Below are 23,859 nucleotides of genomic sequence, written 5' to 3'. Positions count from 1 at the left end.
GTCCGGTTTAGATTTTGTGAAAACTCCAATATTTAGAAACCCGCAAAAACCCAGTAAAACCCGGAATCTGATACCGGTTGAACCAATAAATAACTTTAACTTCTTTTTTTAGTTTTTAATTATGTTTTTAGATTATGTTTTATATTATAAATTTCCAATTAAGAAATTAGGTGATGATTAAAAAAAAAAGTTAGGTTTTCCCTTTTCAGTTTTATATTTGTAATTTTTAGATTTTGGTGAAGATTTCACTATGCCACCTGAAGAAAATGAAATGAACGATGGTAGAGAGAACCAAAATTAGTTGATGTGATTTGGTGTTAGTTTATTTCGTTATTGACAATTTATTACAATTATCTTTTACTTTTGGTTTATTTTGTATTTGAAGTTTAATTTATTATTCATATTAGATATTTAAATATTTATAAATTTTATGTCTTGATTTTTTAGATGTCAGACATCTTACCTTGTTAAAGAAAATTTTAAATAGTTTAAACTAGTTTTTGATATTTTGTATGTCAAATGAAAATAAAAATATAAAAACTAAAGTTAAGTATTTTCTAAATGTTTTTAAACATAAAATATATACATATCCAAACTATTATTTTACTTTTTAAAAAAACATTTACAATATATTAAATTTTAGTTTCTATATTTTTATTTACATAGCTGATATATTATTATATTATAAAATTTATTTATTTATTAACCCGCGGTTCACCTGCAATCGACTCAGTGACCCAGCAACCCAGTAAGTCGTCCGGTTCAGTGTCCGGGTCGGTTTAAAAACATTGTTCTACCTTTTAATATCATTAGACAGAAGGATTAAACAAGTGTGTTTTGAATCCCAATAAGCTTGACCAACTGATATTGAAGTATAATCCATTATCCACTTTTTGACCAAAATGAAAATGACACATGGCAAGTAAGAAGTGGCTACAATACATTGCTTTCAGGATATTCTAACTAATTGATTCATACATCACAGTTAGTACAGCTGGTTATCCGTTGACGTGGAGTTACGTCTTCTAATCGGCATTTAGTAGAATTCTAACCCATGAAATCAGATCAAAAACCTTTGACATTAAGGACAAGCATCATCTAAACGAATCAGTTGGGCGAAAAGTGATTTGAGGAGGTGATTATTCTCCACAGTATTACAATTACCTTTTATTTTTATTTAGTGATATATGGAGGAAGGTTATTTGATCTTTTTTTGTTGGGAATTTTTTTTTATCTCACTAATGGTCATATGTCTCTGTACAACTATCTGTGGAGTGTGGATTATATCCCCCAAGAAAATTTATTTTACTCTGATTCTTTCAAAAATATCTTCCAGTTTTTTGAACTCATGGACCCTCCTCCTCTAGTGATTATTGACTCACTACTTTGGTGGTTACGCAGGAGAGTTATGGCTGAGACACTTTTGTCGTTTGGAGTCGAGAAGCTCTGGGACCTCATTGTCCGAGAATCTGATCGGTTTCATGGAGTTAAAGAGCAATTTGATGAATTAAAAAGTGATCTGAATATGCTAAGGTGTTTTTTGGAAGATGCAGATGCCAAAAAACATGCAAGTGCAATGGTGAGAAACACTATGAAAGAGATCAAAGAAATTGTGCATGACGCAGAAGATATCGTCGAAACCTTTCTTCTAGAGGAAGAACTAGGAAATTCATGTGGCATCAGGAACAGTGCAAGGAAATTTTCATGTGGTGTATTTGAACGTAGGGGACTTGCTTTCAGTATAGAAGCCATAAGTAAGAGGACCTCTAAGGTGATCCGTGATATGCAGAGTCTTGGAGTTCAACAGGTCATTGTCCATGAAGGGTATATGCATTCTCTACGAGAAAAACAAAGGGAAATGCGACAAACATTTTCTAGCGACGATGAAAGCGTCCTTGTCGGGTTGGAGGAAAACGTGAAGAATGTTGTCAGCTATTTGATGGAGGAGGATAGTGTTCAGGTGGTTTCTATAACCGGGATGGGTGGTATTGGTAAAACCACCCTCGCAAGAGAAGTTTTTAATCATGAGATGATAAAATGCCATTTTGTAGGACTTGCGTGGGTATGTGTTTCCCAACAGTTTACAAGGAAGTATGTGTGGCAGACAATCTTGCGAAAGCTTAGGCCAGTATGTAAAGTCTCAGAGATGACAAACGACGAACTTCAAGAAAAACTCTTTCAAGTCCTTGAAACGCAAAAGGTTTTAATTGTCCTTGATGACATATGGAGAGAAGAAGATTGGGACATAATAAAAGCAATGTTTCCACGCAAAAAAGGTTACAATACATTATATAATTATAACTTTTAACATTTAATTTTTGGATAAGATTAGGAAGAGGAAAAACTAGAATGAGGGTGTCGCATTACGAACATATAAATTCTAAGTATGTTGGTAAAAAAAGATATATTTTACATAGGTTGGAAGGTTCTACTTACTTCTCGCAACGAGGGTGTCGCAGTGCGAGCAGATCCAAGTTGTTTTACCTTTAAACCAGATTGTCTAAATCTTGAAGAAAGCTGGATACTTTTCCGGAGGATAGCATTTCCTATAGAAAACACTAATGGTACGCTTTCGAGACAGTTTAGTTAATTTGTGTTTTCCTTGTCGATCATAATCAAGCAAATTTTATTTGATTGATACTAATCCATCTTCTTTAATACTATCTGGCCAACAGTCTATCACTGACACACATTCATGTAAATTAACAATATGTTGACAATGTTGTGTAGAGTATAAGGTTGATGAAGAAATGGAAAGGATGGGAAAGCAGATGATAAAACATTGTGGAGGACTACCCTTGGCAGTAAAAGTGTTAGGAGGGCTGTTAGCTTCACAATACACATTGCGTGAGTGGAAAAGGATACATGAGAACATTAGATCTTACATTGTCGGAGGGACTAGTTTCGAAGAGAAGAACGTTAATTCGGTTTACCATGTTTTGTATTTGAGCTTTGAAGAACTTCCTATTTATTTGAAGCACTGCTTCCTCTACTTAGCCCATTTTCCAGAAGACTATGCAATAGATGTAGGGAAACTATCTTATTATTGGGCTGCAGAGGGAATACCAAGGCCGAGGTATTACGATGGAGTAACCATCCAAGAGGTTGCAGATGGATTCATAGCCGAATTGGTGAAGAGAAACATGGTTATTTCTGAAAGAGACTTTCGTACTTCAAGATTTGAAACCTGTCAGTTACATGACATGATGAGAGAAGTTTGTTTGCATAAAGCTAAAGAAGAAAATTTCGTGCACATTGTTGATCTGGGTACCTCAACTGCATCATCTCAATCGCTTAGTTCCCGCAGGCTCGTCATACAGTCTTCTCACTTTGAATTTCATGTGGAGGAGTATATAATAAATCCAAAACTTAGATCTTTCTTGTTGACCCATAGTGCGGTCTTGCACTATTGGATGGCATCAAGTTTATGTTTTACTAGACTACAGTTTATGAGAGTCTTAGATCTCTCTGGAGCCAAGTTTGAAGGAGGGAAGTTACCCCCTGGCATTGGGAAGCTCATTCACTTGAGATATTTAAGTTTACACCGTGCATGGATATGTCATCTACCTTCTTCTATCCAAAATCTAAAGTTTCTGCTCTATTTGAGTCTTGATGTAGATTGTAGATATCAAGTTTACATGTCAGATTTCTTGAAGGAGTTACGAAAATTGAGGTACCTCAGTTTACCGAGGGAATTACAAGATGGGACAAAGTTGAAATTAGGTAATCTTATCAACTTAGAGAGACTTGGGAATTTCTCAACAAAGCATTGCAGTGTCAGAGATCTTCACAGTATGACAAGGCTAAGGGGTCTCTCAATCATATTCAATGGTGAGTGTACTCTTGAAGCTCTATCTTCATCTCTAGGTCAACTGAAACACCTGGAAAATTTTAATCTGAGATAATATGTAAGGTTTTACTGTGTTCTTTTGCTTTTATTTGGCATACATTTTATAAACTTCCCTGTGTCAAAAGTTGTTTTCTCTACTTATACACTAAATTTGGATTTTAATATCGGAAACAAAATCAAATGTTGTCATGTTTTTTCTTTTAATTGGTTTGAAATGGGACGAGTTTGTGATTACCCAGTATGTACTAAGTGTCTTGTTTTTGGGTTTGTCTATTATAGAGTTTAGATGTAATTTCTTCTCTCAGTTTTCTTCGATGTTTAGCGGAAAGACAGATAAATGGCAATATATCACACAGACTATACATAGAATACTAAATATGTGATATTCTGCTTTCTGATATATATTGTGGTCCACGTGAAAAGACTTGAAAAGAATTGGGTTGACTAATATTTCTTTAAATTGCTCTTATTTTTACTTATCCAGAAATAACACCAAAATTAAATGTGTTTGAGTTTAAGTAGTAGAATGATGGATGAGATGTTGGGAAATTATTCACGATACCCTACAATTAAGGCAAAAGCAAAGAAGAATATCACATGCAATAGACAAGTATTTTAAGCATCCAAAAATAAAACTTTTCAAACGCTAGACAGAATGGACCATTTCCACATAACTAGAGAGAACGTCGTGGACACAAGAGGGCACACATGAGAGTTACAAAACAAAAAAACAAAAAAACAAAAAAACTAGAAAACCTCATATTCATTATGCTGTTTTCAGAAAGAAAAAAAAATTCTAACAAAGAAGCAGACAAAAGAAAGAAAAAAAATTCTAACAAAGAAGCAGACAAAAGACCAAGACGAAAAGAGCCGTGGAGGACACGAAAGTGGGCCCAAAAACTAAAATATCTCATCTTCTTATAAGTCTTCATTACCGATTAATTAGACCGAATAAAAATTAAATTAAGAAAGAAACAATATGGGAGAGAGAGAGGAAGTGAAACTTTTGGGAACATGGTACAGTCCGGTCGTGGCAAGAGCAAAGATCGCTCTTCGTCTCAAATCAGTCGATTATGATTACTTTGAAGAAGATCTGTTCGGATCCAAGAGTGAGCTTCTTCTCAAATCAAATCCGGTTCACAAGAAAGTCCCGGTTCTCATCCACAACAACAAACCGATTCTAGAGTCTCTCAACATCGTTGAGTACATTGATGAGACATGGAACGCATCTGGACCGTCCATACTTCCTTCACATCCCCATGATCGTTCTCAAGCTCGCTTCTGGTCTGCCTTCGTTGATGACAAGGTTCGTATATTTAAGATTTTATTTTACTCTGTTTATACCTTCGCTGATTACAGATGTTTGTATTATTAGTTAGGTTACTTGTGCTAAAACGTATCTAGTAAATTACATGATATTCTAGTCTATTGTCTAAGTACGGTGTTTACATATTCTTCATTGGTATATTCAATAATGCTCTTCTAATTAGTATACTTTTTTAAGAAAAAACATTCTTTCAGAAAAAATTTCAATGCTCTTTTTAACTAACATATTCTAACTCGTACTAATATTTTAATTTAAAGATTCAATAAGCTTAATTATCCAGTGATTTAGCCCTAACTTCTATGAAACTATAAGACTCCAAATATATTTTCTCTAAACTCTTTTTAAAAAACAGTGGTTTCCAACTTTGATTGCAACTACGATCACCAAATCAGAAAACGCCAAAGCGAAAGGCATGGAGGAAGTGGGAGAAGGGTTGTTGCTACTCGAGGATGCGTTTATTTCTATAAGCAAAGGGGAACGCTTTTTTGGTGGTGAAGTGATCGGGTTTATGGACATTTGCCTCGGAAGCTTTTTGGTTATCTTAAAAGCTAGAGAGAAGCTTAAAGGAGAAAATATATTAGACAAATCAAAAACTCCTTCTCTATGTAAATGGGCCAATCAGTTCTTGGCTGATCACACAGTGAAGAATGTGGTACCGGAGATTGATAGAGTTGTTAAGTTTATGAGAGAGTTTGAAGCTGAAACTCAAACCAGGGCTTGAAGGTCTTAAGATCATTAGATATGTATTTGCAGTGCAAGTGTTATGTAAAAAGAAAATAAGGTGAAGTTTGAATTAGTGTTGTATGATTCTTCCTACATGTATGGTAGAATTTTCATATATATATACTTAATACTTTCATGATATTGTTATACCCATTCATCTTGTTTAGTGTCTACCGTATTTCTCAATTAACTCTCGTCATCCAAATCCAACACTTTATTAAGACTTAAATAATGTCTCCAATAACCAAACATCCAATAACCGAAATAAAACCGTAATAAAGGTCGATAGAATCATAAAACAAAATTCGGAAAATAAAACAAGAGGCCTTTTTGTAGAGATTGAGGGGGTACAAAGAAGTTTGTGCTATTAATGTCTTATATGGAGAATGAGGGAATACAATAGGATGATATTGAGCGGGTACAGAGACAGACTTATATACTAGCTAGTAAGAAGATTGTGTGGCTGAGAAAGACAGTTTCAACTTTTTCATTAAGTTGATTACGCAAAGTATAAAGGGCAGGACTCATAGGCAGTGGGTTTTTAGAATTAAAATAATCAAAAAATTAAGAAAAGAGAGTTACAAATCTTTAAAACCGTTTATTTGGGAAGAGACTTAAGAAAAAAACTGAGATAGTCTCTCAGTATGTGTCATCTTCTTATTAATCCAGTCATTTTTATTTAAAATTCTAATTCTTAAAAAAAAACATTTCTCACTCAATGCTGATGTTTTAAATTAGAGGCTGAAGAGGAATCATCGCCGCAGGAAGATACCACCGTGAAGTTGGCCTTGAGTGGTTTCTTCGAGATCCCACCGCGACTACAAAGCCGGTGATTGAGAAGATTTCTCCGGCGGCGACTGTAAAGGTTATCAGGCCTCCCTAAATCTTTCATCGACAAGGATTCAGTATTGTTTAAGCTCATGAATGACTTGGACTTCCCTTTGTAGAACTTGGATATACCTCTCCTGTTTTGTTGTATTCACAAGTCAGAGAGATTTTAATATTCAGACAAAATATTTAGTAATAAAAAAAAAGAAAGTCAAACTCGACCAAAAAAAAAAAGTCAAACCTGATGGGTAAAACTTCTTCGAGAGATTTCATCATATCAAGAGGACCCTTGTAAGGAGATTCAGCTTCATTTTCTCCTCCTTCGTCATCACTGTTCTTGCCGATCGGAGAAGAAGACGACAAGGACCAACCAAACCGATCGGATATTTATATTTGAGTTTCTGTTTCCCTGTGTGTACTTTGTTTGCTTGTTTTTACATAAGGAAAAGAATACAGAGAAAAATAACTAATCAAATCTTTTTTTCTTTGACATAACAAATCAAATCTTAGATTAATTATTAAAAAGGAGTAGAAGATAAGAATTGAAAGAAAAATGTATTGTTAGCCCTTATCCTGAGCCAGGCCACTCCTTCCTTCTATATGCATTTCCCATAAAATGTTATGCCCATTTTCGGGGCTATAATAGTGGTAATGTTAAGAGATAGCACTATTTTAAATTTATTTATCTTATTGCTAATTAGTTATGCTCTTATGATTAATATTCAACGAAATATGTATCATTTTGTGATAGAAAAAAGTTAACCGGTTTTAGGTTCCGTGAATAATTCCAATAAACTCTGTTATAAAGTAGCTATGATTTGCACCCAAAAAAAAAAAGTAGCTATGATTATAGTCTTGTGTATAATTAAATAGGCCGTGATTTTGAAAATAACAAATACAAACCTGACAATATACTATTTTGCATTAAAAAAAATAATAATAATAATTAAAAACATAAGAAGAGGTCCAACGGAAAGATATTACTAAGTATTTAAAGATTAAAAGAAAAGAAAATAAAAAACACAGCAATCAGTCCCTAAATAACTAGAGTTATTAACCTATGAGCCAGTTTCTATGTTTTTATTACAACATAAGGCAGTTTCAGCTACTGAAGTAGTTTTTTGTAACTAAAACCAAAAAATTGTTAACTAAGTTAAATCATGTGACTAAAATGGTCTCACACTTGGCAACTTGCATTATCTATCTCCTCTCTCTATCTGATTATCATCTCGTTTTTCTTTTTCTTTTTAAAAAATTTATTTGGCTTTTTTTTTTTTTACTTTGTAAATGAGAGTCCTTTCTGCAAATCATTCCTTTTTATCATATCATAATTTCATCTTCTCTTTTATTTTCTTTATCACTAACAAACTTTTTTTTATTGTAGATCTACAGATCTAAAAAATCAATGCAAACTTATCTGATTTCTCTCTTTTCGCTTCCCAGATATGTGATGAAGCGGAGATACATCGGATACAGTGGATCTTCTTTTATCATCACCATCAGATCACCTTCTCGGAGCTGCAAGAATACTCGTTCCGGTTCGAGCTTCTCCGGCGCATCTCTCGTTCATCGCGAAAGTCGATGAGCAACAATGGCCACTTTTGGTTTTATTTCACATTTGGTCCCTTGATTTTTGAGTATATTCACTTTTGCCCCAAAAGTTTCTGATTTGCAAATGTATCCCTTTCAAATTGACTCCTCACTCTTTAATTGTACCGACCAAACCTTCCATGATTACACGAACGAGTCCTTGAACTTCTGGAAGTTTCTATTTGGGTTTTAACTTTCCAAATTGCAGAAATAACCTCTTAATTTAGGGTACACTACCATATTTGTTGTACACATGTACGTCACCAATCTTTAATGTACACATATACACTAACGAATTGACACAACTTTACAATATGTTAGACATCTAAAATGTATCTCAAACATATGTGTATGTGTAAATATTAGATAAAATATAATATGTATATTGTACACGTTAGGTCTTGTCGCTAAAGAACATATGTAAATATACACATGTACATTTTGAAGTTAATTTACACTTACATGAGCAGAATAAATAGGGTGTGCCTTTAATTGGAACCGAGCTTGGACATTTACTAGAGGTTTGAGGACAAAAAAATTGGTGTCTATATTTATTTTGTTGCAGTGTAATGTGTATGACATTTTGAGATGTTATTGAATGTTTTTAGTATGTAATGTGAACAAGTAGAAATGACTCTTTATTTCTAAGTTAAAATTTTTGTATTGAAAATGTGATTTTCTTTGTGAACATATAAAACATGGTGATAGCAGTATAGTTATTTAACTAGTTGAATTCGTTGGCATTTTACTAATAAATAACTAAATGTTATATAACATTAGATTGTCTATATCATGGTCGTGTACACTAGTACATTGGGTAGTTAAGTTGATGTGTACACAAGTACATTGGGTGACTAAGTTGATGTGTACATAATTTTAGTGTACATGTGTACATGGGACGACGAAAAGAATCCAAATGTACATCGTGCAAACAATGTATACATTGTGCTAACACTATCTATATTTTGTTAATATTATCGTGAATTTTAAAAGTCGTAGAAGCTTAATGCTTTAGATGGAAAACCTACAAAAAATAAGTATGTCAGAATCATCAACGTGTACACATATATTCATTGTTCACATGTACACTGTTTTATAAGAAGTTACATGTACATTGTTCATTTGTACACTAACTAGGTTTTAACATACTTAGTGGTTTGAATATTAGAACGGTCATATTGTCTAATAGAAACTGAAATCGTTTAGCATAAACATGAGCGATTCATTTGGGATTCCTGTGAAAAGTAAGTAATTCAAGACTTACAATATTTTATGATTTTAGTAATTTTGAATATCTTGTTTTTGTTCATTTTAGTCATTTTAAATTACATTTTAGGTGAATATATTATATTTGTGTATTTATTTGCATATCATAGGAGGAAAATGCAGATTTAGAATTTTGGTAGTGAAATTAAGGAGAAATTTGCACGTTTAAATAATATTGGGGTCAAAACTGAAATAGGACAAAAGTTGAAGCGTTGGACGTACAAAAACACCCAAGTTAGCCATTGTTGCTCTTAAGCTTTTTGTGCCAGTTGGAGGACGCAATAAAGAGGAACGAAGGTTACAGCACAACGAAAAAAAAGAGCTGAGATACAACAAAGATGATTGAGGCAAAGTGAGAATGTGACGAACCGGATTCAATCGTCATGTGACACCACGAGGAAGATGAACACGGCAGCCTGGAGATCGAGCTTCGTTGAGGGCGGCCTGTGGTTTTGAAGCAAGAACAGAGCACAAAGATGCGAGAAAACGTAAACGCCATGGTTGAAGCTTTAATTGATTACGTTGTTAACATACATCGATTATACCACCATCAGAGATATAGCTTGACATATCTAAAAAGATAGATTGAATCATGAAAATATTGATTAAATACATATTCTCTTTAAAAAAGATTCATGAAAAACATGATTTATTTTACAAAAAGAGAAGAAGTAAAGAACTCAATAAGAAGAAAACGAAGAAGAAAGATATATGAGACCCACTTTAATTTTTTTGTTTGTTATAAAGAGTTATGATTAAATCTTGTAGTTAGTCAGCGAGTAGTTAGAAAATAGAACTAGTTAGTTTAGACAAAAAGAAGCTGTTACAATAAACTGCCTTGGTAGAAGAAAGTGTCTTATTTAGTTATAGAAAATTCAAAACTGCCTTACAGTATGATTATTTTCAAATAGATTTCAAATAACTACCGGGAATAAACTATCTGCAACTCCTACAAGTACATGTCAATATATTAGTGGTTTCGACATTTGACTTTAAACATTTAAACAAAATAAATTAAAATAATAATGTCTTGTTTTTAAAAACCTCATTTTTAGAACCCAACCATTAAGGTTGCTCTAAGGGGTTAGTGTTTTTCTCAAAGGACGAACTGGTGATTGAGTATGGACTCTGCTTCTTCGAAGTTGTTCATACAGTATTGTTTCAGCTTTTGTGGTTGGAGCTATGTTCATGTGAAGATAGCAGGACGAATATGCTTGTGAGTTTGCTCCAACATTCTCCTAAACTACAAGCTCTCAAGCTTGTCATGGTACATTTTTCTTCTCTAAACCCCTAATTTCTCAATCTATCATGTTTAGTTTCTCTGGTTTGATAGTGAAATGTATTTGATCTCAGGACCATGGGATGCGTGCTGACCATAAGGTTCGTTGGATCCAACCGAGGCGTGTTTCTGAATATTTGTTCTTACATCTCAAAACGTTTGAGTAGAGAAACTATGAAGGAACAAAAATTGAGAAAGAAGTGGTTATTTATGTTCTGAACAATGCGATATGATTAGTGACTGCAACTATCTATCCTGCCTCAGTCAGTTTGGTGCGCAAACGTCAGATGTTTGAGGAAGTGGAAATTGCAACCAGGATTTTAAGAGCATGTGGGCTTACAATAGGCTGAAAATTAATCTTACTAAAGTTTTGAAAACTATCCAGTTCACTATATATATATATATATATATTTTTTTTTTCTATTTATATAAAATCAAATAAGTAGAATGTTATACAAACAATAAATCTATACTATTATTTGCGAATTGATTTTTTTGCATTCGAATGATCAAGTTAAAAATTAGAGTGATTAAATTTGTTGTTACCTTAATGAATATTTAAATTTATAAAACTAATGAATCAAACTTAAAAAACTAATGAATGTATTATTAAGTTTTATATTCTCGTGCTTGAAACTTATATATGTTATACTGTTATATTATTATACATTTTACTATTGTTAATAATGTAATAGTATAGATTAAGTTACATGTGCTATTGTCGTATAGTATGTATTTATCCTTCTAACTAATATTCTTATTAATGGAAAATCAAATATTAAACCTACACATACGTTAATTTTCAACTGTGAGCCAGCTGCTTTGGTATTAGACAAGAATTTCTATTAATGGAAAATATGCCCTATCTTCATATAAAACCAGCTGCTTTGGTTAAGATCAATGATAATAAACCAGGAACCAGCATATACAAATTCAAGGTTTATGTTACCAGATTGTGGAAAATGTGGAGAGCGAAAAATTAAATTAATTTGTATACAGATTTTAATTCTCAAACTAACATTCTAAAGATGATGTCACCTATCAAATACATTTTTAGAAAAAATCGGTCTGGAACACATCTTTTATCAAAAGTATTCTTAGATTCTGAATGATAGTTCTAATAGTGACAAATGTATAGATACATAAGTATATGTAAAGAATTGTGTTACTATTAACTACGATGCGGTACAGTTTGTTGTGTTACCATTCATAGCCTTACAAAAAATCCACTACAAGAAACCATGAAGTCTACGAAAGACATGAATTTTCTTTTATAAACATCATCACATTAGATTTCCTCTATTTCTAATTTGTTTTTATAAAGTTGTAATAATAGTATAAAACTAAATTATTAAAAAGTAGAATGCTTATATATATATATATATATATATATATCAAAAATATATAACTAAATCAAGAATATAAATCAAAAATATGTTCCAAAAAAGGAAACCAAATATATAAATAGGTATTAGTTAAAAATTTATTGATCATTTCCGTATTCATATATTAGATAGTTTTATTACATTTAGTTTCTTAAATTTTTAAAATTTTAAATCTCTATATGTATTATAGAGTTAAAGAAATAAAATAGAATTCTGAATTTCCAAGTTTTTCATGAAATAAAAAGAAGTTTACATTTTTTGATAATTTTTGTCATGTATAAAAAGTTTTATTTTTAATTTATTCTGAATTTTTTGAATGCATGAAAAAATCATTTATATTGATAATTTTAATCGATTTCTAAGATAATTATGTCGATAATTATGCCGCATATACTGGTAAAACATCTAGTAATATTATACGAGTAGATTTTAATCAATACTCAAGCATAAATCCAAACACTTATAGAACATGAAAATATAAATAAACAACATATCATCGATTGGGACTAAAACGCCATACACCATACGCATCCCTTTTTTGGTGAAAAAATCTTATCCAACTTCTTCTCCATTTTATCTTGATCTAGTCCGTCTCCCCTCACGATAAGGAGGCTGTCTTTTAATGTTACGGATTTAACTCCTAACAAAATGAAAAATTCATTAGGATAAATTGTTTGATGATTTTGGCTCAAACATAACCATTAGATTTTGTTAACGTACCTTTAGAATTATTTATATAATCTAGAGCTTTCCTCCTGGCTACATCATCATCATAATCAAACACGAAACGACATTCTTCCTACAAAAAAAAAAAGAAGTAAATTAGTTTAAAATTGTGAAGAATTCATTATATAACCGACATGTTTCTGAATGTATAAAACTATATGTAATGCTTTTATACGGGCTTCCTGACAAATTAACTGACCATTTTTGAAAGCTTTCAAAGATTGAAATGATAAAAAAAATATGATTGCGACTAATTCGTGGCTTACGTATAACATCTATTTATATATTATTACCCAAAGAACAATATTTTGATATGCTTATGTAGTCATACACCAATGTGACATATGTTACTACATTATAATTTAGTTGCCCACATATGTAAATCTAAGAAAAAATATTAAATATCTTAAGCAAAAAATAAATGATAAATATCAACATTATACAATAAGTAAAATTTTATTAACATAGTAATATATTTAAGAAAGTTAAAATCTATCTAGGGTGTATAAATAAAATATTATAGATGTAATTATGGTATAAATACTTCTCAAACTATTCATTTTTGGTCAAATATTTGAAACATGCATTCATTTAACAATTGATTTTTCTTGTAGTTCTGATGAATGGATCTAAATTTAAATAAAAATCTTGTAAAATGAGTAAATTTGGTAACAATAAAAATTTATTGCTATATAATTTTCATAAAACTTAATTATTTAAATAATTACTAATCGTAAATATAAAATTAAAATGATTAGTCACAAGTGGAGATATATTTAAATAATCATGACTAATTATAATGGGGGAAATTTGTCAAAATCTTACGTAAAATTTGAGTACGAAATATAAATGATTTTTTGCAAAATTGACTCAAAACTCAAAGTCAACTACAAAACTAACCAAAACTAATCAATATTTTTTTGGACATTTCCTCTGCCATATTCATTTCACAAGTTCAGATTATTCACGAAAATGTCATTAATTTTTTATTATTTTTTAATTTTTGAAAATGACATTTTTACTCTTTCAACCTCATCATCTTCAAATATTTACAGGAATGTCATTGCCATCAATACACCAACCGAACAACCAATTTGAAGTTCTTAATGCACTTCAAATCGATTTACACTTCATCTTTCTCAATTCTAATGAACTAAAAACAACATCTCTTTCACTTTCTCTCTATATTCATCCAAAACACCCCAAGATTTTGATTCTAAATTTTTTATGGTTCATAGAGCCATTGAATCTTACGATTCTTGGTGTGTCACTTTTTTTTGAGATTCTGGGTGCTTGGAGAAGACTTATATGTGCGAAACAAGTTATCTCACTGGCTGAAACTATGAAATCTGTTTTTTCAGATCTGTTCGCCTAGACGACTTCCGGATAAGTCTTCTGGCTGTAGACGACTTACATGGAAGTCTTCTAGTCAATGCAGAGGTTAGTTTAACAATTGACTTTTAAATGTGTTTTTAGAGACGACTTACATGGAAGTCGTTCATCTTTGTTTGTTAAAAAAAATTCAAGACGACTTCCAAGTAAGTCATCTAGGGTAAACATGTTAGTTTTGTATTTTACCGGATCGTGTCAGAAACTTGACTTTTCCTGGACGACTTACCCATATGTTGTCCAGTAGAAAATTAAAAAATCAATATTTTGTTATATCTAGACGACTTCCACAATAAATTTTGTTATATCTAGACGACTTCCACAGAAGTCGTCTCAGGTTAGTTTTGCAATTGAAAAATAAAACATAAAAATTTATTTTTTCTAGACGACTTACACGGAAGTCGTCGATAGACTATGGATTTGACCTATTTTCATCCATAGTTTATTGGTGTTTTTACTAATAATTATATTATTATAGAGTCTATTTATTATATTTATAAGATCACGAATGTTTTGGAGATAAGTGATGATTTTGGAGCATTTTGGAGATATTTGGAGCAAGCATCCGAGATGACCATCGAGATCGACTATCGGTCGATATTGGAGAGCTAGAATCGATCAATACACAAGACATGGTGTCGATCGACAGCGAATCGCGCAGAAAGCCCGTTTGGTCACAACCAACTTGAAGCCCAAGATTTCACTATTTTACAATATTGCCCCTGACGAGTTTTTATCCTAATTATATAAGCTTTGCCGCCATGTTAGAGGTAGAGTGTGATTTCTTTGTGTTTCATTGTTTTATTGATATATATGAGAGAAGATCCAAAGTTATAATTTGTGATTGGAACTCCATTGATATCTATATTATTATTCTATGAAGTTTTTATACTTAACTGCTGCTATGAATTGCTTGGCCATGTCTGAGTAGTTTTCTTGTTAGATTTTTGGGTTTAAATAGGTTATGAGGGATTAACCCCAACTATAGATTGCTGAGTTGTGATAATCATCTATAGGATTGTTCATTAATGCTTGTGTCTAGATTAGCTACCTAGAACCTGCCCTTGGATTGATTGATAAAAGCAATAGCTTAATTCTCATCCTGAAAACATTCTAATAGAGCTATGTTTCTTGCTATGAGCAAGGCGAGAGCTGATCTAGTGAGCTTAGTAAGCATTCATTCAACCTGCACATAAAGCTTGACTAGAGCGCGTCGATCGATATCACACTTGAATAATCGATCGACGGTGCAAAAGATTTATCGATCGATACGCCCATTCGAATATCGATCGACACTTTCTATAGATCAATATAACAAGAGTTGAGATCATAGATCTAGTTAATAGACAACAAGTCAATGCCCGCAAGAGCCGAAAGACTTGTTGATCAAATAGTTGAGCTTTACATTATCATTCATGCAACTCATTAGGCATCTATAGGATTATAATTCCAACTTTCCTGAATAAAAACCCTAAGTCTAGCTATTTCCTTTTTAAGCACAAAAACCCCAAAAATCTGCTATTGAACAAACACTTGTTCAATATAAAACTGCAATTTACATTTAAAACTCTTAAAACATCTTTGTTTAACAAATCATATTAGAATCCTTAGGTTCCCTAGCTCCCTGTGAATTCGATCCCTAAGTACTACAACTCGACCTCTTATTTGAGAGGGTATAAATCACTCCTTAGGGTAATTTGAGTTGTATCAAATTTGGTGTCGTTGCCGGGGAGCTTTGATCGCCTATTTTCTAATTTTTGTTAAGTATTCTGACAGAATTTTTTTTCTTGGATTTTCAGGTACATGCCCGGCAGTACCAGAAGCAACAAGGAATCCCAATTGATATTCTCACCAGATCCTGCAAGTTTGGAACGCACGATCCGTAAGGAAGTGCGCTCCCTATCGACCGACAATAACACTTCCGTGTTGCTCGATTCCGCTCAACCACCGTCGACCTATACACCAGTCCCGTCGACCGATTCTCGCTCACCCCTGTCGATCGACAACACAAACCTTCCGTCGACCGATACCCTTCACCGGAAATTGATCGACATTCCATCTCGGACATAGATCGATATTGAATCGCGAGACAAGGTTGCGCCTTTGATACTTGTTCGAGACAAAAATGAAGACCTGCATGACCAGGAGGGTCAGCTGCGTAATGCAGCAGGTCAGAGAATAGATGCTCTGGGGGCTGCGCAACCCAGGACGTTGGCTGACTACAACCGTCCAGATCGCTACTACACCAACAGATCAGCCATCCTTCTTCCCACCATTGAGAGGGATTTTGAGTTGAAAGCACAGTACTACACACTTGTGGGACAGTTACCCTACCATGGAATATCCCACGAGCATCCTATGGATCATCTAGAGTGGTTCGAGGATCTGATTTCTGCTATTAGAGTCGAGGGAGTCTCTAAGGACTACCTATTATGCAAGCTTTTCAGATATTCACTTGCTGGAGAGGCTCTGCGTTGGCTCAAGCAGTTACAACCCGGATCTCTTAAATCCTGGAGCGACATCAAGAATTCATTCTTATGCAATTTCTTTGATGAGGCGCGGGATGAGGACTTGAGGACCAAGATTGCTACATTCACTCAGGAGCCTGCAGAATCATTCAGAGGCTCTTGGATCAGATTGAAGTCCTACCAGAGAGACTGTCCTAACAGATTGATGAGGTGCCTATCGATCGACGTGCACCTATTACCTACCGAGTGCAGATGCCGAAGATAGATGTAGCACGACTTAACGCACTCAGGCCCAAACCTAAACCTTTAGAACAACCACCGGAGCCTGTCAGGACACCTTCAGATGATGGAGATGATCCCATCGAAGAAGATAGGGTTTCTACTGGAAGAACCCTAAGGAGAAGAAAGGAAAATGTGGCGAAACATCTGAAGAGGGGGGCTAATGAAAAGGAAAAGGAAAATTTCCAAAAGAGAGTCTTCAGGATTCCTCTACATAAACCATTCGAAGAAGCTTATTACAGCTACAGATTGTGACAGATTGTGGATGTTTTTCAGAGAAACCAAAGAGAAAGAAGAAGACATTAGGAGAATGTTATGTGAAGCTAGAGAAAAGATGAGGAGAAGGATTACATTGAAGAAGAAGAGTGATCCTGGGCAATTTGCAATACCATGCACAGTGCAGGGTATTGAATTCCCACATGCCTTGTGCGACACAGGAGCATCAATCAGCATCCTACCTAGGGTTAAGGCAGACCATCTGGGTCTGCAGGTGGAGCCTTCGTAGGAATTGTTCACTTTTGTGGATTGTTCCCAAAAGAACTCATGAGGAATTGTGAGAGACCTAGAGGTGCAGATTGGCAATGCCCTAGTTCCAGTTGATTTCCATGTCTTGGACATCAAATTAAACTGGAACTCTTCTCTACTACTTCGGAGAGCCTTCTTGTCAACAGTGGGAGCAGTATGCAACTTGCAAACCAACCAGTTGTGTCTAACACTCATCGATCCTAATGCCCACTATGACCCTATCCCAGTCAAGAAGCCACAGACGATCTCCATAAGAATCAATGATGCAGGAATCATTGCAGCTTGTCACTGTGGAACCGAGTACGAATCTGACTACTCGGAATCGATCGACACTCATCCAGTTACGTCGATCGACACAAACCATACGAAATCGACCGACGCTGACAAAGAGAAATCGGTCGACACGTATCCAGATGAGTGGGAGAATGACTACTACAACCCCACTATTGACGTTTACACAAGATAAAATATGCATACAGACGAGTATGATGAAGACTTCAAGGAGGAACGAGCCATTGAGTACAGAGCCATCCTTGATGAGGAAGATAAACTCTCACATCATTCCTCTTGGAAAAGGAATGCACCATCGTTCGACATGACAAGCTTGCCATCGATCGACACTCAACCTCAAAAACGATGCCAAAAGCGAGCATCGACCGACACTGCCTACTACAAATCGGGCGACACTGATTTCAGCCGTGTGCGAGATGGAGACTACTCAATTGGTAGTTGGGCAGATGAACACAACTGCGAGAGCTTTGCAGTAGAAACAGTAACCTACACACCAGGAGCAGATAAACTACAAGATAGTTTCACAGACGAGGAACTGCAGACGAGGAACTGCTCAACATGCAAAAGCGCGATGATACAGATCAGATTCATGCAGAAGCTGCTTGGAAAAGAACTCGATCGATCGACACTCGTCACCAGAAATCGATCGACAAGCTTCCTCAACAATCGATCGACACCAACAATACCACGTCGATCGACAACCATCCAATACCGAAAACCACTGTAAGCGAAAAAGATAAATTAGATAACCAGTATCTAACTCCAGACGAATTTGGTATTTTCAGGGACCCTAATGGCTACGCAAAGGCCATAGACGGCCGCACACTACACGTATCTCGAGAAGATATTGCAGATATCCTTCAAACAGCTAATGGAGCAGACAATCTGTTCATGCATCAACGCAGCAACCGAGAGCAGAAGACTACAAAGGAGTTCTATGACACAGCTGGTGGCATAGAAAACAGTTTCAAACAATGATTTCGCCATACAACCAATCCATCGATCAACATAGACGTCCCAACGGTCGCCAGACAGCCATAATTCGGCAAAAGAGCTTATGACCTTTATGGTAACAGGAAATTCTACTGGAAAGAGAAAGATGAGTATGGAGTCTACAGAGATGATCGAGAATTTGCCAGAGATCTAGATGGACACACCATTCCTGTTCACACCAAGGATATCAGAAGACTTCTGGAAAGAACTTCAAGAGATGAATCAGCCTATATATGTCTTCCTGAACATGCTAGCTCATTCACACAGATGAAGTTGGTACCAGAGATCTACACCAAGGACGAGATCAATGAGATGTTCTATGGAGTCTGTGGTGAACATGAGAAGAACAAAAAAGCCTTCCAGATGAAGCCTGATGGTGTCTACTATCCATTGAATGATAGTATAAGTTGGCTAACCACTTGCATGGAGGAGATGAAGCAAGACATATCCAGAATTCAGAACGCGACCGACGTTGCTCGACCTCCATCGATCGACAGAAGACAACCCCAATCGATCGACAACAACAATCACCATCGATCGACAAACACCATCACACATCGATCGACAACCGCTTGGCCACATCGATCGACACCAATACGCCACGCCCACACACAATAAAGTCTCAACCAAATTTCCACACCAGAGAAGAGGTAGATCAGTTGGTAGAAGGGATCTATAGAGCTATGTAAACTACAGAGGAGAGGCTTGATTGGAGATATGATGACATCTATTTTCCAATGGATCTTACCATCAGTGCATTGACCTCCAAGGTCGAAGCTATACAAGGGGAGTTGGTGGAGATTCAAAGTTACATTGCGCGTCGAGCAGAAGCATCGATATCGATCGACAGACGCAAAAACAAATCGATCGACACCAACCATTCAACATCGATCGACAGTGATACAAACCGAGGCCGGCTAGTACCAAAGACGACATCCGACATGTCCAACACACATGACCATGGAAAAGAGATCTCAGCTGACACTTACGCCGCACTTACCAGACATCAATTCAACCTTGAGAGTCTTGGTGATAAATTACAGAGGATTGAAAACACAACTGCAACAATGAAGGATAAATGGCGCAGAGGGGATGAGGCAATGAGAGACTTCACTGGTACATGGTTCAACAAGCGCAAAGAAGAGATGGATACTTGTTTTCCAACAAGTCCCAGTTCTCAACACTACTAGCCAAAACACCTCCAAAGTCAAGCTAAATGACTATAACAAAGCGCTGAGTAGGAGGCAACCCACTATTAGGTAATATTTATTAAGTTTTTATTAATTTACTATTTATGTTGGTTTTTAATTATTGCAGGTGAAAAAAAAAGAAGAAGATCCGAGTAGACGATTGCCATCTGTATCCACCGACGCGAACAAGTCGACATCGATCGACATTGCCTTACCTGCGTCGACCGACATCAACATCCTTACATCGGTCGACATCTATTCCGGTCTGGTATATCGTTCCTACTTGTTACATTGAGTCCTTATGATTTATTTTTAACCATAACTCTGACTGAATTTACACTGGGGACAATGTAGTTTAAGTCTGGGGAGAGGTTTACTGATATTTATTTACTTATTAGTCTTATTAAAAATATTTTCAAATTAAGTTATTATTGAGTCAAGAAGGGGATTATGAACTTATAGATTTTTGCTAGATATCTAACCACTCTTTAGCACCATTCTAGAATTACTGATTGCAGATAGTACTAAAGATACTAAAGTGGATCAACCTGTCAACTATCCACTCTTGCTAAGATTGTTGTTTTGAAGGAACCAAAGTTGACCTCCAACACTAAACCTGACACAACTGCTTGTCTTGGGGCTTGGTATACATGAGATCGGATTCTTCAAACAAGTCTGGAAGGTAAAGCATTGTGTATATAGATTTATCACCTTTTATCTCTCTATTTTCGAAATATAAATTATATATATATAAAAAGAAATTGTTATTATATTAGAGATTTATTAGGAAGGAATTCGAACAGGACTTTCTGGCTACAACCATTAAGGCTTGTTTCATAAGAATTTCATAGGTAAAGGATTAGAACATGACTTGGTTGCTACAACCATTAAGACTTGCTTCACAAATAATCCTAGGATATAGGTCAAAAAGAAGTGAACATGACTTGGTGGCAACCACCATTAAGGCTTGATTCATGGAAGCCTGTCCAATCTTGGTTAATGATCTTGCATATAAGCAGACTCTGACCAAAAGAGAAAATTAGTAGAGAGAGAGGATATGAACTAATGTTTACCTGCAGGTCTAGATACTTGTTTGAAAATCCTAGAATCTTGTGATCGATACTCCCAAGGTAAAGCCTTCACTTTTATTTTATGCTAAGAAATGAAGTTGGTAGAGGAGAATGAAAGACAAGATTATGCTAAGTTGTTGACTAGATGAATTTGGTTGCTAAGCTAGAATATGATATGATGTACTTTTGTGATTAGGACTTCTTAGATGTGGATTGCAATATTGTAGAGGTGATGATTCTAAGTTTTAAATCATGTGAGTCCCTGCTGTTTTTAAAACCTCTTTCAGAGAGACTGCATGTTTGTTTTGCTTGAGGACAAGCAAAAGGGTAAGTCTGGGGGAGTTGATAGACTATGGATTTGACCCATTTTCATCCAAAGTTTATAGGTGTTTTTCTAATAATTATATTATTATAGAGTCTATTTATTATATTTATAAGATCAGGAATGTTTTGGAGATAAGTGATGATTTTGGAGCATTTTGGAAATATTTGGAGCAAGCACCTGAGATGACTATCGAGATCGACTATCGGTCGATATTGGAGAGCTAGAATCGATCGATACACAAGACATGGTGTCGATCGACAGCGAAGCACGCAGGAAGCCCATTTGGTCACAGCCAACTTGAAGCCCAAGATTTCACTATCTTACAAGATTGCCCTGACGAGTTTTTACCCTAATTATATAAGCTTTGCCGCCATGTTATAGGCAGAGTGTGTTTTCTTTGTGTTTCACTGTTTTATTGATAGATAGAAGAGAAGATCCAAAGTTGTAATTTGTGATTGGAACTCCATTGATATCTATAATATTATTCTATGAAGTTTTTTTACTTAACTGTTGTTATGAATTGCTTAGCCATGTCTGAGTAATTCTCTTGTTAGATTTTAGGGTTTAAATAGGTTAGGAGGGATTAACCCCAACTATAGACTGCTGAGTTGTGATAATCATATTTAGGATTGTTTATTAATGCATGTGTCTAGATTAACTACCTAGAACCTGTCCTTGGATTGATTGATAAAAGCAATAGCTTAATTCTCATCCTGAAAACATTCTAATAGAGCTATGTTTCTTGCTATGAGCAAGGCAAGAGCTGATCTAGTGAGCTTAGTAAGCATTCATTCAACCTGCGCATAAAGCTTGACTAGAGCGCGTCTATCGATATCACACTTGAATAATCGATCGACGGTGCAAAAGGTGTATCGATAGATACGCCCATTGAAATATCGATCGACACTTTCTACAGATCAATATAACGAGAGTTGAGATCATAGATTTAGTTAATAGACAACAAGTCAATGCCCACAAGAGCCGAAAGAATTGTTGATCAAATAGTTGAGCTTTACATTATCATGCATGCAACTCATTAGGCATCTATAGGATTATAATTCCAACTTTCATGAATAAAAACCCTAAGTCTAGCTATTTGCTTTTTAAGCACCAAAATCCCAAAAATCTGCTATTGAACAAACACTTGTTCAATATAAAACTGCAATTTACTTTTAAAACTCTTAAAACATCTTTGCTTAACAAATCATATTAGAATCCTTAGGCTCCCTAGCTCCCTGTGAATTCGATCCCTAAGTACTACAACTCGACTTCTTATTTGAGAGAGTATAAATCACTCATTTGGGTAATTTGAGTGGAATCAGTCGTCTGTTAGACGACTTACACGAAAGTCATCCATGATTTTATTACCAGATTCCGGTCAAACTTTTCTTATCTTGGACGACTTCTATGTAAGTCGTCGGACGAATGACTTCTGTAAGTCGTCGGACGAACGACTTCTGTGTAAGTCGTCTAGAAAAAACTAAATTTTTTTGTTTTATTTTTCAATTTCAAAACTAACGTGAGACGACTTACATGGAAGTCGTCTAGATATAACAAAATATTGATTTTTTAATTTTTTACTGGACGACTTAGGGGTAAGTCGTCCAGGAAAAGTCAAATTTCTGACACAATCCGGTTAAATGCTAAACTAACCCGTTTACCCTAGACGACTTACATGGAAGTTGTCTCGAATTTTTTTTTAACAAACAAAGATGGACGACTTCCTAGAAGTTTACCAGACGACCTCCGTGTAAGTCGTTTGCGTCAATGTTTAATAAACTTTCATTTTCTCTAAAACTATAAAGACTTTTTAATACTTTTTTGTTAATTCATGTATATTAGTCGATGTTTGAGCTCTTAAATGAAATTCATAACTTAATTGGTTTTAATAATGAGTTTACCGACATTCATGTGTATGAATGTTTCCAAAAGACTTCCATTGAAGCCTTCTACGTTATTTTTTGTAAATTTGTTAAGTAACTTTAAGATATGTTTATTTAATTTTCAAAAGTGTTAAGTAACTTCAAGAATATCAAGTAACATGGTTTAATGTGTCTTCTTAGATCATAAGATATACTTTTTAACTTTCAAGAAATTTGAAATTTAAATTATCACTTAGAATTTTTAGTTTCCTCCTAAAATTTTAATTTTCCGTTTAAATTTTCCAGTTATATTTCAATTTCCCGCTTTAAATTTAAGTCTTGCGAGAAGACTTTCCAGAAGACTTCTTATGAAAATATTCTATCTTTGAACTTATATAATGGTTTATCTTTTGTGATATTGACTAAGTTTTCTTGAGAACTCTTCTCCCTTAGTTGTAATAAATTTGATTAATTTTTTGTGTTATTGTGTTTT

At 34.6% G+C, this 23,859-nt stretch overlaps 2 protein-coding genes and 2 long non-coding RNA genes across 4 annotated transcripts; 2 read left to right on the top strand and 2 right to left on the bottom strand.

Moving 5' to 3' along the window:
• Window positions 1-575: 575 nt before the first annotated feature.
• On the top strand, window positions 576-4,553 carry LOC106355156 (probable disease resistance protein At1g59620). The gene is made up of 3 exons (XM_013795157.3): window positions 576-2,276; window positions 2,418-2,564; window positions 2,731-4,553. Exons 1-3 carry the CDS (start codon window positions 1,250-1,252, stop codon window positions 3,903-3,905), a joined length of 2,349 nt encoding a protein of 782 aa, XP_013650611.2. The 5' UTR covers window positions 576-1,249; the 3' UTR covers window positions 3,906-4,553.
• Window positions 4,554-4,792: 239 nt separating this feature from the next.
• LOC106357996 (glutathione S-transferase U16) lies at window positions 4,793-6,041 on the top strand. Its single transcript, XM_013797729.2, has 2 exons — window positions 4,793-5,156; window positions 5,530-6,041. Exons 1-2 carry the CDS (start codon window positions 4,830-4,832, stop codon window positions 5,896-5,898), a joined length of 696 nt encoding a protein of 231 aa, XP_013653183.2. The 5' UTR covers window positions 4,793-4,829; the 3' UTR covers window positions 5,899-6,041.
• Window positions 6,042-6,371: 330 nt separating this feature from the next.
• On the bottom strand, window positions 6,372-10,134 carry LOC106357997. The gene is made up of 2 exons (XR_001272377.3): window positions 6,970-10,134; window positions 6,372-6,865 (listed from the first exon to the last, which is right to left on the bottom strand). It is a non-coding gene; the product is annotated as an uncharacterized LOC106357997 (long non-coding RNA).
• Window positions 10,135-12,367: 2,233 nt separating this feature from the next.
• LOC111207725 lies at window positions 12,368-14,053 on the bottom strand. Its single transcript, XR_002659977.2, has 3 exons — window positions 13,174-14,053; window positions 12,969-13,047; window positions 12,368-12,888 (listed from the first exon to the last, which is right to left on the bottom strand). It is a non-coding gene; the product is annotated as an uncharacterized LOC111207725 (long non-coding RNA).
• Between the last annotated feature and the right edge of the window lie 9,806 nt (window positions 14,054-23,859).

This window comes from Brassica napus, chromosome C9 (genome assembly GCF_020379485.1).
Source record: "Brassica napus cultivar Da-Ae chromosome C9, Da-Ae, whole genome shotgun sequence".
Classification (NCBI taxonomy): Eukaryota; Viridiplantae; Streptophyta; class Magnoliopsida; order Brassicales; family Brassicaceae; genus Brassica; species Brassica napus.
The sequence above is the reverse complement of the archived record's forward strand: the minus strand, read 5'-3'. Positions and strand labels throughout refer to the sequence as shown.